The 17059-nt window shown below is 39.0% G+C and overlaps 2 protein-coding genes across 5 annotated transcripts; both read right to left on the bottom strand.

Annotated features, from left to right (window-relative positions):
* Positions 1 to 789: 789 nt before the first annotated feature.
* Positions 790 to 11597, bottom strand: LOC144644332 (uncharacterized). Of its 4 annotated transcripts, XR_013569093.1 has the most exons (6): positions 11571 to 11597; positions 5198 to 5314; positions 2605 to 2683; positions 1847 to 1959; positions 1141 to 1612; positions 790 to 1073 (listed from the first exon to the last, which is right to left on the bottom strand). XR_013569093.1 is itself a non-coding variant. In XM_078503798.1 (5 exons), exons 2-5 carry the CDS (start codon positions 5231 to 5233, stop codon positions 1313 to 1315), a joined length of 528 nt encoding a protein of 175 aa, XP_078359924.1. In that variant the 5' UTR covers positions 5234 to 5314; positions 11571 to 11597; the 3' UTR covers positions 1086 to 1312. The 4 variants fall into 4 exon arrangements, 3 of the variants coding, with proteins under 3 accessions (XP_078359924.1, XP_078359927.1, XP_078359925.1); XM_078503798.1 differs by lacking the exon at positions 790 to 1073 and having other exon boundaries at positions 1086 to 1612; XM_078503801.1 differs by lacking the exons at positions 790 to 1073; positions 11571 to 11597 and having other exon boundaries at positions 1086 to 1612; positions 2605 to 2680.
* Positions 11598 to 11872: 275 nt separating this feature from the next.
* Positions 11873 to 15544, bottom strand: LOC144644341 (uncharacterized). Its single transcript, XM_078503809.1, has 4 exons — positions 15451 to 15544; positions 14113 to 14191; positions 13551 to 13666; positions 11873 to 12875 (listed from the first exon to the last, which is right to left on the bottom strand). The coding sequence occupies exons 1-4, from the start codon at positions 15484 to 15486 to the stop codon at positions 12636 to 12638; spliced, it is 471 nt and encodes a 156-aa protein (XP_078359935.1). The 5' UTR covers positions 15487 to 15544; the 3' UTR covers positions 11873 to 12635.
* Positions 15545 to 17059: the final 1515 nt, after the last annotated feature.

Genomic DNA, 17059 nt, shown 5'->3' with positions numbered 1-17059 from the left:
CAAAACATTGCACCAATCCACGCGAAGTATAAAAACCCACGAGCGCAAAAAGGCTTTAGTCATACAATGAGCCTTAAAACTGGAATGAGATGTAGTAGTCTCAACTGCTTCTCGCAGAAGAGTAGAAAACGTAAAAATACCTGCTGGGTTCATCACAAGTTACGAAATTGATGAATAAAGCAGTGCCAGTAAACGTTACTGACTTTTTTGATTCTTTTCCTCTATGCGTGGTGCAGTCAGCTTTTCTTCTCCAAGATTGAGCTGTTTTTCTCCTAACATTTATAATAGTTATCAATGATGTTTTCAGGCTCCAATGAATTTTTTTCAAATTGCAAACACTGCGTATAGACTGCCACGACAGTTTACTTAGTAGAAGTGACTAGTTCGGAATGAACTGCTTCGGAGCATTCTTCGGAGCCTGTCGGAAAGGGCGTAGGACAGGGAAAACCCGAACTTCGAATGTCTCTGAGCTGGAGAAATCCGGAAAGAGCCAGCTCGCTTGCAAAACAATGTATAAGTTTAAGTTTTTTGCACAGCCGACGTGAGCCAATGTTTGTTTTTGTGGCTTGAAAACGCAAATCTTAGTAATTTTGTGGTATCTTTAGTAGTATGGCACCAGACGACAATGAACACATCAGGTAAAGCAAATTTCTCTCTTTGTTGTATTTTATACCTTGGGACCCATCGGTAACACCAGGAGCATATGCACACCGGGTAACATCTAAACACTTTCTATTGTCACGGTATTACGACACATGGACACCTGACACACGGTCAGTTGTGTGCGTTTCTTGTGGTTTCTTCTGATGTTTAATATGTTTTGTTGGAAAACAAGAATTTAATTACATTTCAACAAATACAATAACAAGTAAGATATATAAATATTTTTATCTTCGGTTACAGGTTGATTAACCCAGTAACAAAAGTAAAGGGAATTAAAATGCTTGGCATTTTAACGAAAAAATTACACAATGTTTGTCGATTTCCAAAACCAACCCATCCTCTCTTCTTTCTGATTAAAAAATGCCCTGCTTAAAAAAAAAAACACATAATCCTATACAATTTGTGTTAACCTTCACCCTCCCTTCTCTCTAGTTAAAAATAAACAACAACACATAATCTTATACAATTTGTGTTGACCTTCACCCTCCCTTCTCTCTAGTTAAAAATAAACAACATAACAATGCAAATGATAGTCTGAACCCAGGAGCATCAATGTTTCGACGCTCTGTGCAGTAACCATCTTCAGAGCCACGTTAAAATACTAAATATTCATAATTTACAAAGGTTCCTGCTTTTAAATGTCACATTTTTATTGTAACCAGTGCATAGTCCACCAGATCAGGTTCTGTCCTGTCAGTCTTCGGTTGATTTCCTGCAGAGCACTTGGAAGTCTGGACACTAGTTCTGGTGGGACGGCAGTTTTGCTTTGTGTCGCTGACCGTGGAGCCGGACTCTGGGCTTGAGATTGATTTGGTACAGAGTCTATAATTGGGCGTGAAAGTGTTTTGGGTTTTATTCGTCGCCGGTTGAATGTTTTTGATCCCGCAGATGTGTAAGCCTTTGGTTTAAAGGATGAGCGGATGACTCCAGTTTCATCTGTCGTGTTGGTCTAGGAATGAAATTACAAAATATAAAAACATATAAGTGCTGATCACAGTGAAACAAGCCCATAAACATCGGCACCGCTTAATTTTCACGTCTACGTGTTCCTTTATGGGATACGTCCCATAACTGATGGTTACGCATTATCCATAAGAGATTTATTCATGAACTTCCTTAGGTTTAGCGTACAATTATTGCTCACAACTGAATTTCTGATTAAACATTTTCCAATTCTTAGTACCATGCGTTCTTTTAGTGGTTTTGACTGTTTGTCGTTCTGTGCTTTTCTGTTTTCCCGCGTAAGTCTCTTCATTCTTCTGTTTTCCAAACGCTGATATAGTTCCGCTCGATATTCTGAAAAAGAAATATAATAGTATAGTGAAAATGAAAAATAATATTAATAGCATGATGGCTCAATAATTAAAGCTACTACAAGTCTCCCCCGTAAGATGGGTATCAGCTACACTTTCAATGTAATTTCGTGTCATAACGTGAACTTCTGACTGACTTCAGTCGTGAAGATCCTAAAATAACACACACTTAAAAGAATCTTCTCAGAGATATTTCTGAAAAATATGGCTTGATTAAGATATGAAATGAAAGATAATACTAAAAACTTCGAAAATTCAGCTCAACGGTTTATACCCTCTTACCCCCTTGTCTATTGATATAGCTCCAACCATTAAGTTTGCGACATCTCAGTGATTTGTGTGAGTGTGACCATAAAAATGACAGCTACAGTTGAGCAGTAGGTACTCCCATGTGGCAGTGTCTGTTATGTTGAACAAGGTGTTTCTAACTTTCAAGACTCTGGACGAAACGTTAGCGTTTGACCAGTTTTCATGTGGTGCTGTTTATTACACTATCTGAGGTGGTTCTAACCTGTAGACGTCTCTCGGGTAACTTTTCGTCCAATAATTTCATGTAGTGTTGCAAGTTTCTCTATATTTCGTATAATACAATTTTGGAGTGTTGAAGCTTTAAAGGGTTTTTTGTTACCTGAAAACCTCTTTCCGCCAATCTGCTTCGAGTTCTCAAACACGTGACCACATACACAAGACGTACACGAGTCAGTCTTCTAAGAGGGAAAACGACATCATTGAAACAGATATCAATCACCCAGAAAAATGTTTGCGAGACAGATCGCTCAATCATTTGTCAACTGACCCTTAGCTTCATCTTAAATGCACAGAAAAGTTTGGCGAATTCAGTAAATATTAAAGGGATATAAAGGTTTTACAAGCATTTTTCAGCTCCAAGCTTAATTAATCAGCGCTTTTATTCTTATAGCTGCTTTCATTTTACTATTTTTTTACTATTTCAAAGGCTTATTCCGAGGTTTAATTCTATTACGAGTATTTTGTAAGTGAGAGAATCATCTAAAATAATGCGACTTCAGTAGCCCCATACACTGTAACACGCGCGCGTGTTTGTCGTCACCAGGAAGGGCGGACCGTCTAGATCCTTCCACAAGCCTTACTCGTAACTACATGAAATACTTATGTTCAAAATTGTTTGAAATAAACTTAGTCTGGTAAAGGAATCCCATTACAGAAAATAAAAAGAAGCCTTCACGAGTCAGTAGAGCCTTGTTCCATGCGGACTGAACTGACGAAACAGAATTGTCACGTTGGGAAGACAATACGAAAATTATCAAACTAAGACAAATTTGAATATTCAGTCTAGGTCAAGACAGCTGGAAAAGGAGGATTCGAGCAAAACAAGCTCTTAAGAGTTCGAGTTTTCCTTACCACAGAGTTACAAGCCAAACACTGTTGAAGGACCATTGTCGGTAGGTTACTGAATCGCTGGCAAGGAATTTCTAGGTGTCAGCGACTCACTGATTCACTTCACACGGCTTGATAATAAGCCACAAGCCAGTCTACCTCAGTACTCAGTGACGTCATCCTTCAATTTGAATTGATTAGAAAAAAGACAGGTGCGGAGGTGTCTGTTAGCTGTTGAGCAAGGCTCGGCTGTAGCCTGGCACATCAGCGTTGCCTAGGTTTGGCTTTTTTTTGGTAAAAGCCTCTGGCACTATCGATATTCACGTTAAAAAGTTTCGCTGACAGATAAGGAGACAGAGAATATTTAATAACCAGTCTTATTTAAAGTACCGGTCACTATTTTGCAACAACCAATTTAAGAGAACCGTAGGGAAGCGAACATAGAAAAGAATTTTGTGGCAAATAGCTAAAGTTATATATATTAATTAGTTATCGCATGAATTTCTACTCTCCAAAATTTTACCTTAGTTTATAGTATACGTTTAAGGGCTTTAACCAAGTTTTAAGCTACAGTTTTGGTTATACCGTTATTTTACAGGTGATGTCAAAAGATATTGTTGCAAAATAAAAACAAACTTTTAAAGCGTTGATTTGTTTACCCTGTGATCTTTATGAGAGGAGTTTTCAGTATTTTTTTTCTTTTTTATCCTTTCTTATAAGAAATTCGCTAAGTTACATATGTGCTCACTACTGAGGCAAATCAGTTTCTAAACCGTTGGTAAACCGCAAAGCATCACAAAAACGGTAAAATCAAAATATGTACCTCCATGAAAATTACAATAGCTTTTGCCGCAAAAATATTGGATTCCATATGATTTGCTCTGATTTTAAACCTAAATGACAAAAATTTAATTTGCGCTTCTTCGTAATCCATCTTAAACCCGCTAATCTCTCCGTTTTTTCTGAGTTGTTACACGTTTCAAATTTTCAAACTGATTTGCGCGTTTCAATGTTGCTATAACATGTATGTTCAGTGTTCGGAGGTGTTTCTCGCACTTTCGCAGAGCAGTGAGCAAGGGCATGAAAGGGCTATTCATTATTTGCTCTGCGGATAAAGGAGTAGCACTCAGTAATAATTCTCAATCTATTTTTAAAGGCAAAAATCCCATTTGTTTCCGGCTATTTAGCACGCGACATGTCTTCTTCCCACCTTGACCACTAAATGGAGTAGGCTGGCCCCGTTATTTATTAGGCCTATTGTTACTTGTTGTTCTCGTTGTTTTGGTTTACTCGATAGCTTGCGGTACTTTTTGGAGTGTTAATTATAACCACAGAATGGGCCTGTACGTATACTTGGAATTTAATCCATCCTGAAGGTTTGTTATCAGACAAAAGAAGGCGTGATCAGTTAACAGGGTGTAACGAGCCTAACCGAGGAATGCTTGCGCTTTGTGATACACAAAATATATCAGTGCGATATAAATACATGTAAGCTTGTCGACAAACATGGCAGACAGTGTGAGGACATCAGCTGCAGACGAAAAGTAATTTCGACTTTCAAACAGCAGCCTGGGTGGTAAATTAAAGTAAAATTAAGCCATTTTTCTCGGACTTTAACCAGCAGACAAAATTGAAAAGCAGCTTTGTACACAAGCCTGAGTAACGGCTCATTAAATCTGATTAATCATTATAAGCAATCTTTCCACTATTAAAGTAGAATCGATCGCTGAAATAGAAATGTCTGAAATCATAATACAAAACATTCAGATGAATTATGACCAATACCAATGATTCAGTGGTCATTTACATGACGTTCCAAAGAGTTCATGTCATCTCAAAAAAATACTCAATTCTTATAGTCTTACCAACAAGTTGCATGCAATACACCGCTCAAAAACCATCGTTGAACTTCAAGCTGTACGTCAAGATGAAATCGGGCAGTGAAATGGTTGCAAGTTATTTCCTGCTGATTCATGTATTAACAAGAACATTGAGAAGCTTGAGAAGCTTAAAATCGGGCGCTTTGCCTTGAAAGGCAGGGTTCAGTACAGCAGAAACCACGAAGCAGTTACTTAAGTAGCACTCAGTCCGACTGTGTTTGTGTAAGTCACAGGGCTTGCATGAGCTGTATTAGTGTGCATAATATAATATCTAGAACGTTGTCGAGATTGCATTATTACTTAATGACATGATGGTTTCAATTTATAAATGTATCTCACACAATACAAATAAACGATTGAAGTAGACGACTAGACAATGTAAAGTTTGACTTAGCAAAGTGCAGTGTATTGGTAATACTGTAAGGTGCGGTTTCACCTGACGGTCGTGTGCTTTTCGGTATTTTCCAGGCATTGCACTTTGATGGGACAGTACTACAACTGTTTACCGGGGAACTACTATTGTCAAGAAAATGATCACAACTTGTTGATGAATGATTGAACATTTTTTTCATACCATTACTGTAATAGCAATTGATGAAGGCTTTTAGTACTGAACCAAAGTATAAGGACTGGGAAATACTGAAACCCATTATCAGCCACCTTAAACGGAAATATCTTGTTGGTGTTTCAAGGAATACAAGGAAACTTCACTCATCCCATGTATCTATGTATTGCGGTATTTTGTAATTTTTTGAGTGATTTTTGGGGATGTTTGGCAGGTGATAGTTTTTTTAAAAGAATTAGTAAAATTTAGACAACTAAGAAATATTGAAAATTTAATGTGAATTTAACATTGGAATTTGAAGTTAGAAATTGGCAGACGGACACCAAACAGTCCCGTGACATCCTGGAGTGTTTTTGCATGGGGGTCAACTGTGTGATGATGTTTCCATTTTTTTCTTCAATCCCCACTGATAAAGAACTGTTGTTGGTGTTATGTTGGTGTTATCACATGTCAAGCCTTTAACAAGGTATGAAAGAACACAAGGATTTAAATTATTCTGGTGCTCAATTTTTGCGTAACTAAAATTAACGTTACTCAAATTCCTGATGGATTCTGTCTTAAACTGTTACGAGCTTAGTATTTCCAAATTATTGCATGTCAATGTAAGGCAAGACAAGACATGCCTTGGTTCTTATGTAATTCTCTTAAAAACACATAAGATATTGACTATAATTTTGTCTGTGCTATGGCAATTCACAGTGGGGTGGTCTTGATGTGTCTTTAACTTGTAGACTGGACTGGACTAGTAAAACGCGGACTTGTAAAACGCCTCTAGACACTTCGAATTCCTTGGCCACAATCATCTTACGGCTCTCTTCAATACATAATGTCTCAAAAAAACAGTAACCTCAGAAAGAAGTCAGAAGCAAATAAGGTCGAAAGACCGAATTTGAACATATAACGGCAAATGTTCTAATGTCACGAACGTAGGAGTCGTGTAGGCCCGTCACCTTTATTTACCACATACTGCCCCCAAATTAAAACAGTACCCTCAGAAAGAAGTCAGAAGCAAATAAGGTCGAAAGACCGAACTTAAACATTTAACGGCAAATATTCCAATGTCACGAACGTAGGAGTCGTGTAGGCCCGTCACCTTTATTTACGATTGACTGTTGATTTCTGGACGGGCCCCGTTCTACCTCGTGCGAGCAATACAAACGACTGCACTCAACAGACGTCAAGTAGTGGAAAGAAAGAAACATATGCACACAACTCATAGCATCAATCCCGTTGTTTTAGTAGGGGTTTGCAGAACGAACATGTGCTATACTGCAAAAACATCTCCACGCTAAAACAGACCATAGAGTGCTCAAAAAAGCTAGAAATATGCCGTCGAAGAAACACACAAGAGCTTCAAACACAAATTGTTTCGCTCGCTAAACCGTTTAGTTTCCGTTTAGTGTCCGCGTTCTACAAGTCCGTGCTTAACAAGCCCTCGTTTTACAAGTCCGCGTTTTACTAGTCCGCGTTTTACTAGTCCGCCTTTTACAAGTCCGCGTTTTACTAGTCCGCGTTATACTAGTCCGCGTTTTACAAGTCTGCGTTTTACTAGTCCGCGTTTTACTAGTCCAGTCCAGTCCTCGAAATACAGTATGCCAAAACTCCCCGCCCTCTAAAGATAAGTCCTTGACGGTTCTTGTCGTTTTTCGGTGCCTATTCATCTTCGGCATATTTCTCATCCACCTCTCGTTCTGTCCTGTGTCTGTCATCACACGAAAGAAAAGCTGATTCTCAAAAAATCTGCCACAAAAGGAAATTGACGAAAACAATATGAAAACCATATATCGAAAGTTTCTTATTCTAAAATTTTATCATACGTCTTAATTCAGAGCTACAAAGAAGTTCCTCCTTTTGAGTTATTGATACTGTTCTTACAGTACCTCTTTCCACTAGCGAAATTTTACAAAATTCCTTCGCGGCGAAAAGGTAGCGCGAATCCAGAACAGACTCCAATCGAGCGTGGGTTAATTCTAGATTACTATTAATTAACTATTACAACATTCATTTTTAAAATAGTTTCCCAAGCCGACTAAGCTAACTAAACGTCGAGTGTATCTTTCAGTAAACAAAACATGCCGTTATGACGCCGGAAATCCAGCTCACGCATACTATACCCCGTGACTCACGCAAACCTCCGACTTACGTGCTACTACAGTCATTCCTTTCTAAACATTTTTTTTTTACCACCACCGTACCTTTCTACCCAAAAAACTCATGAAACCGCCCGGTTTTAACCTGTTTTAACCTTTCAAAAATTAGAGCGTTCGAAACTAAATAAGATCCGTAATCACAAACAACATACAGCCGTTTACCAGCACTCTTTAAAACTCCTGAAACCCTTCAAAATCAGGCAAAATAAATCTTTGAAATAACCTTTATCAATGTTTCTTATTTTTTATTCAGTTCTATAAAATGCCTTTCATACACTACTGTCAAACAAAAATTTCAATTTCCTCAAAGTTTCAAGACAAAAGAATAACAAGAACTGCAAGCAGTTTATAATCGTGCGGGCAATGTTTGACCACCTGACCTCTTTCAGTGCTTTGGCTTAAAGGCACGGCGCCGCACAGTAAAATCTTTAGAAAAGCAGTCACTTGAGAAACACACAAGTCGTGTTTGCGTTAGTCACGGAGTGAACGTGACATGAATTTCCTTTACCACATCATCTTTTGCTTTTTAAAACCACATGCCTAGCCGGAAAAATGCCTGCTTACGCATGCAAATATTTATTTTGTTCCGAATGTTCAATAAAATAAACCCAAACCAGTTCATTTAAAAGAAAGCAAAATCACGTCAAAATAAAGAGTAGAGTAAGGCCATCCCATTGTGTTTCTCCGTTGAGCGTCTTTCGACTCCCCTGGCGCGATGACGTGTATCCCGTGCTTTGACACATTCTTGCTGAGCTTGCAACTTTCGTTTCGATTCTCAAAATACCGTAAACTCAAAACAAAAATTGGGATATCCAGAAAATAAGTCGTCGTTTTGCAATATTTAACACGTTCCGGGTAAATTGTACGACTTGTACTCGCTCCGAGCCAAACGCTTGAGTAACACAACAATAAATATTTCACACAAACAGAGCGCAGATTATTCAAACAGAAAATAGGTGAATGATTATTTATAGCTACAAGCAAGAGATCGCGTGACATGGGTCTGACGTAGTGGTAGTTTTAAATAGCTTGGACATGTCCAAGCGGTCTTTGTTTTCGCTATGCGATTTTATTCAACCCTCTCTTCTTGTAAAATATGGAATGGAACAAAATTATACATTTCAGAGAGCAGAGTGTTCATGTTAAACGCGAGTGATCGGGTGATTGCTATTAAATATTAAATCTTGCGTGACTGTTACAGAAGAGCCGGCTGGGCCGCGTGGGTCTGGATCGATTTACCGACAAAACAAAAAAATCTGACACAGATTATGAATCGGGCCCAGGCCCCGCCCGATTAACAAATATTTCGTGCACAATGTAATTTGATTAAGCCAATATTATCACGTCTAAAAATACTTCAAGCAATTCAGTGAAAACCCGTTTTTTTTTTCGTATCAACGAAAACCACTTTCGAATAATCAATACATGAAAATAACAATAAGATCAAAAGGAAGAAAGGAACCTTTCTAATTATTTGAAGACTTTCAAAGCCGTGATATTATGCATCCAATCCGCGATAAAATTTAATTACAACAAAATCCAAGTTCTCATTTTGAATTCCATTTTTTTCAGTTGATACCTTTATCCAACTTGTGAAAAATTCCATTCAAGTTCCTATTAATACTGTACATTTCCAATGTTTTGCTCAGGTCTTCAGAAGCGTCTTACTAACCAAATCTAAAATAATTCCAAAACATGCTGTACAAACATTCTACTCTTTGTGACAAACGACTTGACGACCAATTGTTCGAAATGAAAATCGACACAGTTCTTCCTAAATAAAAAAAAAGTTTTACGGCGGAGTCAGGCTCAAAAAATATACCGCAAGATCACACCCCCATTCATAGTCAGAAACCAGCAAACCATCTAGTTTGCTAAAAAAAACACTGCGTGACATCAATGACGTTACCTTTTTCATTTACAAAAATAACTTTAACTTGTCAAAGTAAGTGCAATTTCACAATGGTGAATATATCGGCCCAGTTCTCGGCCGGGTCCAGTTCTCGGCCACTTTGTGTTTAACGCGTTTTTTCACACTCCAGTTGAATCAAAAAGAAAAGGTATTTCCTTCAAACGATAGACTGATTCATGTGCTTTAAGTATCTTGAGTTTGATCGTTCAATTCGATATAGAAAGCTCACACGTCGAGTTTACGCGGAGGTAGTTGTTTGTTTACGGCTCCAAATTCATGGATGTAGTTAAATTCGTATTTTATCCAAAAGCCCCCACCATACGAGCTAATTTTTGGCATGTGAAACGTAGAATAATTCAGCTTTCTGCTTTAGTTAACTTTTCGTTGAATCGTTGTATTTTTTGGTCTTAATTTACTTCGAAATTTTTTCTTGCGACGTTTGCGTATTTGCCAGTTCTCGGCCACCCTGCTCGCTATCACAGCTTAGCGCTTGGTTTTTAATATAATTTCATCTGCTGCTGCCAGAATGAAAGAAATAAATGTTTTAAAAATAAAGTTCAATCTTATCTCTAAGTTTTGAGCTGACTCTTGTCTTGTCTATTATTTCTACAACACCTAAATATTTCAAGACCTTTTCACTGCAAAATAAACCATCTAAATGCACGGGTCACACAATGCGGTTTTGCCAGAACCTGCACATAGGCAACTAGGCGCGTTAAAATCCTTCTTTTCTAAAGTAAAACAAAGCATCATAAAAATAATTTGGGATCGATATAGTATAAATAGGTTTACAGAGTGATTTTATGACTGTGAAAATTAATTGAGCATTTTTTTACAGATAATTACGCACAAGCTTTTTAGTGGCTGAGAACTGGGCCAAGGTGGCCGAGAACTGGGCCCACAAATGGAGCTTTTATTTTTATTATTGCTCGGGCAAATTAATTTTTGACCGGTCGATAGCTTTACACCAAAAAGCTGAATAATGTAGCTAGCTCTGGGAGAAATTTCAAGTTCCTGCGGTTCTTCTGAGGTAAGAAATACAAGTTTACGTCAAAAGTGGCCGAGAACTGGGCCAAGGTGGCCGAGAACTGGGCCCACAAATGGAGCTTTTATTTTTATTATTGCTCGGGCAAATTAATTTTTGACCGGTCGATAGCTTTACACCAAAAAGCTGAATAATGTAGCTAGCTCTGGGAGAAATTTCAAGTTCCTGCGGTTCTTCTGAGGTAAGAAATACAAGTTTACGTCAAAAGTGGCCGAGAACTGGGCCAAGGTGGCCGAGAACTGGGCCCACAAATGGAGCTTTTATTTTTATTATTGCTCGGGCAAATTAATTTTTGACCGGTCGATAGCTTTACACCAAAAAGCTGAATAATGTAGCTAGCTCTGGGAGAAATTTCAAGTTCCTGCGGTTCTTCTGAGGTAAGAAATACAAGTTTACGTCAAAAGTGGCCGAGAACTGGGCCCCATACTGTACTTTGCACCGTAAGCTTTTTTCTCTGTCCTTCCGCCGAAGCAAAAAAACACAACCTGATTACACATTAACCCAAAAGTCGACCAAGTGTGCCTGCAACGATTTCCTGTCAAAACTAAAATGAAAACCATTGCGGTATGCGTCACCCGTAGCGGTTTTGTAGCAACCCCGAGCTATCCCCGTCTTTTTGGCCGCGCCAGGAGACTACGCTCTAGGACGACCAAAGGGTAAACCTTAAATCGGCCACGCCCGATTAATCAGCTTTTTAGAGAGCTATCTCGCCGTTATCACGTGATTGTGACGTAACAGGTGGTTTGTGATGATTTATGATATCATCAATATCTCTAGTTCTATGAGCGCGCTGAGCAGAGGAAGGATCCCGGATGTGCGTAGGCGATGGAGTCCTGATTAGCAAACGTAATAATTTTGCAGATCTGGAAACTCATGTTCATATGAAACGGTCCTCTTAGCCCTGTTTCGGTTATTGTTGACACAAAAGGCATTTAGGCTCTATAAATACGAAAAGTTCCTCTGTGGTAAAACTTTTTTACTTTTGAAAAGAATCTTTCTCGATCAGTTGCTGATTAAATTGTCTTTATATCGTCCACGAAGCCTTTATTTATCTTTTCAAGTAGACAAAACAAACATTCTTTTCTTTCCTCAGTCAGTTTTATTTTCACATTTTACCATAAGCGGCATGCATTACTCTCATTTTTATGCAGTCTTCGTTTACATAGCCCAGGGGTTAACTATCATGTGCACTTTTACTTTCCGCGCAGTCAATCTCAGCTTGTTCCTGTTCTCTGGGAACGGCTTCCTTGTTTCCGGTGTATATTGCAAGATTTTGAAATACTTTCAGGAACTTCTGTTTGAGCCGGAGCCGTTCAGTCATCTGTAAAACGTGAAAGGATTGCTCTCAAACTGTTTTCGTTTCTACTCCTTCTGTAACGCCAGCCACATAATATTCTGTACGAGTATTCTTCGGTTTATTTCCTTGAGAACGCTTGGCAGTCTACTCAACAGCTGTGGTGATACAATACTTCCTCTGCTTGGTTGCTGCTTCAGCGCAGAAGACAGATTTGTCTGCAATCTAGAATATCGTTTTCTTCTTTTCCTTTTGTCGGAAATGTTTCGCTCTGAGATGTGTTGAACGTAAAAATTCATCGCTAGTAATAGCAAATTAGGTTGGGTCTTTTCCAGCAATTCACCAAATTCAAAGCCTAAAAATAGAAATCAGATAATCCAAAAATAGATTTAGAATGATTGACGTGGGTCAAGAGGGCTGGTTCCCTTGGCCATGCTCTCCTCGTCTCGTTTAGTATCTACTGCAACTGCATTGTCCACCACATCAGGTTCTGTCCTGTCAGTCTTCGGTTGATTTCCTGCAGAGCACTTGGAAGTCTGGACACTAGTTCAGGTGGCACGGCAGTTTTGTTTGGTGACTGGTTTACTGGACGTGAAAATCTTTTGCCTTTTATTCTTCTGTGACACGTTTTCGGCTTAAAAGAGTTTTTCGTGGGTTTGAATGTTAAGGTGGTGACTCCGGATTCTACCGCGTTGGCCTATCGGAAAAAGGAAACGGAAAACAATATTATATACCTGATTGAAGAATCGTTGACCCATGAAAAGCATAAACCATGAACGATGCGACCCAAATGTTTACTGGGAAACTTATCAAGGCTGTCTACCCATAATACCATTGGGTCTTATCGTTCATGGTTTATGCTTTTCACGGGTCAAATTATTTTTTAATTAGGTGTATAACAATAAATCTTTACTTAATCAATTAATCAATTCAGTCTAAATGAAGGTGGGAAGGAGGAAAAGGAGGAGAACAGATACTCCCTAAAGTGAACACTTAGTTGATTATCAAGCAACTGGTAGTTGATAAGTCCGCCGTAGCAAATAGTGAAAAGCTGACGTTTCAAGGTCCGACGAAGTAATAACGCTCGAAACGTCAGCTCTTCATAATTCGCTACGGCGGTTTATTTTGCTTTATCAACTCCAAATGGATAATTTTAGTTCACATGCGGATGCTGCAAAGGAGCTATAGTGAAGTGTGCATGACTGTGCTGATTACAATTTCGCCTTCTCTCTCTCTCTCTTTAATTTGCTTTGTAGCCCTACCCCGTCAAATTACCCATGAACAGCGAGTCCAGGGGTCAAAACGAGGAATTCGGATTTCTTTTATTTTCCTAATTTTCAGCGGAGAGTCCACTCGTGTATTTCATACATACCTTTTGTTCTTTGAGCGGTTGCCGCCCCGACTCCTTTTCATTTGCTTTTCTGTTTCTCCGTGCCACTTGTTTTATTCTTCTGGTCTGCAGACGGGTATACAACTCAGCACGGTATTCTGTAATAACGACAGTGATAGAGCGGTTTTCATTTGAGTGTCGTCTTGTTCTCACTACTACCTTAGTGATTGGTTTAAAAATCTCGCGCTACTTTCTCAACCAATCAGAAGTAAAACCAAAACCAATCGTGACTCGCTCGCGCACGTTTTCCACGCTTCGCGTCGGCTACATGTATTTGCTTCGAATTTTGATTGGTGCACTGGATTGTCTGTGTCTTTTTTGACTGGCTAGAGTAATTTTGTTTTAGCTCCACGACACTCAATCGAGGACCAATGATGTGTGGATTATAATATAGGTAAGATAGCTCAAGCATAAAACTGTTAAAGCAGAAATAACGTTCTTAAAATTCACGGTTGATTTATAAACCATGTATGAAATGATTCACCCTTCACACCTGCACAAATCGAAAAGAAACTGGTTTTACCACATTAACTAGAAAGATTACCTGAAAATCTTTTCCCACCAATCTCCTTGGCGTCTTCAAACACGTGACCACATACGCAGGACTTGCACGATTCTGATATCTGGGGAGATGGGGTGCATGAGGATGATAATGTCAATATTCGTGCAAACGTTCACAACTTCCGCATTTCAAAAATGTGAAAGTTAACACGACATGAAATTACGAGCAAAATTTATAAATCTTTTATTTGCGGTGGTTTGAATTAAATAAATTTGAGGTGATTTATGTTGTTTGTGATGTTTTGTGGATTATACTGTAGGTTCTAGATAGTGGTGTTGGTATTTGGCCATCCACGGACATAATTTTCTCGCAATGGGCGTAAGGATCGATAGTGCAAGTTCTGTTGTTGCTGAATAGTTGTATATAACACGGTACGTTAAGGTCAACGATTCATGTCGGGAATTCGTTGTACAGAAATACAATAGGGAAGCTTAACCTCTAAAATCTATCTAAATTAAAGAGGGAAATTTGTCACAATAAAAGAAAGAAGAAAAAAATCGAATGATGGTCGCATACGCTTCCTGTCTTGCTCGCGCTCGGGCACGCAGCACCGAAAAGGGTCAAGTCGTCTCCAATATTCACACGCGGATGTAGTTCAATCGACAACTTTCTGAGAAAGATCGACAAATACATCTCTAGAGCTACCTAGGTTCAAGAAGAAGGAAGTAAATGTGAACATTTTCGCTATTTGGTGTATTTTTTCGTTGCCGACGACACAGCGAAAAGAATTTTCAATAAACTTTGATCAGTTTAGTCTCGTTCCGCCCACACCTGAACTCCTCAGACCGGAGAGAGCGATGAAAGGAAGTGTTTACTACCAGGCGAACAGAACTAGTGAAACGTACCGTCTCTTATAATGTAAGAACAGTTGTATTTAAGAAAATAAATTTCTCATTTAATTGTAGAGCCATTTACGGCTGGTGCGTGGTCATCGAAAGAGAATGCAGTGCTGAGTCACTGGTTCAGTTCAGTTCCTTGTCTTCGGCGAGGGCCGCCTCGCTGTGTCCGGAGCTGTGACCGCCAACGCTCGCTGATACGCGCCTAAAACTCGCCGGGAATCTCTCAAAACAAGCCTAGAAATTGGTAAATTATAGTTATTAATTAATCCAACCTTTCCTTGAGGGAAATTATCGATAAAACTGCAAAATTACGATTAGTTTAAGTGGCGCGCTGTGCGCTGTTGTGTGACGGAATAGGGCCGTTAAAAATATGAAAATTAACGAACGAAAGCAAATTTGAATATCAGCGAGTCGAGCAAGTCTAGTAGAATTATTGATGTTATTTTATGAGAGAATCCATCTTATTTCCTTAAAAGCTTACCACGGTATTGCAAGCCAAGCACTGTTGAAGAACCATGTTGAATCTCTCGGTGTACTTGGGAAGATCTCGATGCGGTAACTGACGAGCCTAAAATACTTTGCGCAACCTGACATAATAAGCCACAAGCTGGTTTTGCGTCGGTGATGTGTGACGTCACGTCTCAGGGCCGCTCTGCGTTACAAAACTAAAACTGTTCAGTGATCATTTCATTTTCAAGATAAAAAAACCATATTCACTGGACGAGAAAACGAAAATCCCGAAACTACTTGTTACCAATAATAAGAAATCGAGGTAAACCTTACTGAAAAAATTATCGTCGGGCCGATTTACTTATCCCACGTAACGAACGTACATTGTCAACTCGTTTTACTTGTTTTGTCTCAACTGGTTTTTTATCCGATGATTTTCTCAGTGATCAGACATTTTACCTTCTTGGTCTTCAAGAACCGAAAGAGGTGATCAGTCAAATATCGTAAGACAAGTATCCGTTTAAAAAATGATCAGTAAATAAAACAGGTTAATATTCCATTCGCCCTTGTTAAAACATGAGATGATTCAGTTGGCATGCCGCTACTCGGTGCCGGGACTCGGTGCTGGGTACGTACATTTATATCGATTTTATCATTCTTTCTCCGAATACCCATAGCAGAGCAACCTTTCCTGTTCTAAATTAACTTGAAGTTTTGTATTTTCGTTAAGGCCGGGATCAAGTTTTCATTGAGCGTTTGCCTCAAGCCTTTAAAAGCAAATCGTGAATTGAAGTGTCGACGAAACCGACCTCGTGAAAAGCAGAGCATTACGAAAAGTTCATGCACCTGGTACTGTAATGACGTAAGGCGCTTTATACCATGCCATAGAAAATACAGCCAATCAGAATTTAGGAAAGCCGTTGTATATTCGACGGTATTCAACTCAACCTTCCCATCATGCGCTGCGATCTAATTCTCGACGAGATTTAGTAAGCGTATTTTCTATGGCATGGTATAAAATAGTTACACAACACTTTCTCGTGGTATACTATGGAATATCCCACTTGTCACTTGTATTTTCTCGGTATACACACGAGCCTTTAGGCGAGTGTGTATACCAAGAAAATACAAGTGACAAGTGGGATATTCCATAGTATACCACTCGAAAGCGTTGCATAACTAGTATATCCATGTCGATTATAGCTATCGCTTTCCTTTACATGTTGTAAGGTTTCCCTCATCCGGACTGATCTAAATCAAAGATGCACTGAGTGCGTTTTCTGACTAGATATAAGTCATTCAGTTTTAGTCTTTTTCCCATGTCTCACTCAGTTTGTATTTAGAAATGTTTCTAAGAAAACTGATGCTGCATGCAATCATGGCAAACAGTGGGCGAGAGCTAATGTTTTTTCTACCGAACTATAGATTTGCTAGAACTACTAAAACGTAAAGACACATAATGAACTGCTTTTGTACTGAAGCGATATTTTGCTCAACAAGGACGTCTAACGGTTCTTGACGGCTCAGTAAGCTTCAGTACTTTCGCCACGACACGAATATCGCCGGCCCACTCAGGGGCGCCGCGGTGGTTTTTATTTTCGTTAATGATTATGTATTTAATAATACACTTTGGCTCAGTT

This window comes from Oculina patagonica, chromosome 2 (assembly GCF_052425735.1).
Source record: "Oculina patagonica isolate OP01 chromosome 2, crgOcupat, whole genome shotgun sequence".
Lineage (NCBI taxonomy): Eukaryota > Metazoa > Cnidaria > Anthozoa > Scleractinia > Oculinidae > Oculina > Oculina patagonica.
Note: the sequence above shows the minus strand (reverse complement) of the source record. Positions and strands in the feature narration are given on the sequence as shown.

Excerpts from the sequence above, each read along its gene's own strand:
- LOC144644332 (XM_078503798.1), bottom strand. The coding sequence starts at position 5,233 with ATGGTTTTTGAGCGGTGTATTGCATGCAACTTGTTG. Across the intron at positions 1,960-2,604 it reads TGGCGGAAAGAGGTTTTCAG|AATATCGAGCGGAACTATAT; the intron begins GTAACAAAAAAC and ends TTTCTTTTTCAG. Across the intron at positions 1,613-1,846 it reads AACCACTAAAAGAACGCATG|ACCAACACGACAGATGAAAC; the intron begins GTACTAAGAATT and ends TTTCATTCCTAG.
- LOC144644341 (XM_078503809.1), bottom strand. The coding sequence starts at position 15,486 with ATGGTTCTTCAACAGTGCTTGGCTTGCAATACCGTG. Across the intron at positions 14,192-15,450 it reads GCTTGGCTTGCAATACCGTG|ATATCAGAATCGTGCAAGTC; the intron begins GTAAGCTTTTAA and ends CCATCTCCCCAG. Across the intron at positions 13,667-14,112 it reads TGGTGGGAAAAGATTTTCAG|AATACCGTGCTGAGTTGTAT; the intron begins GTAATCTTTCTA and ends TCGTTATTACAG.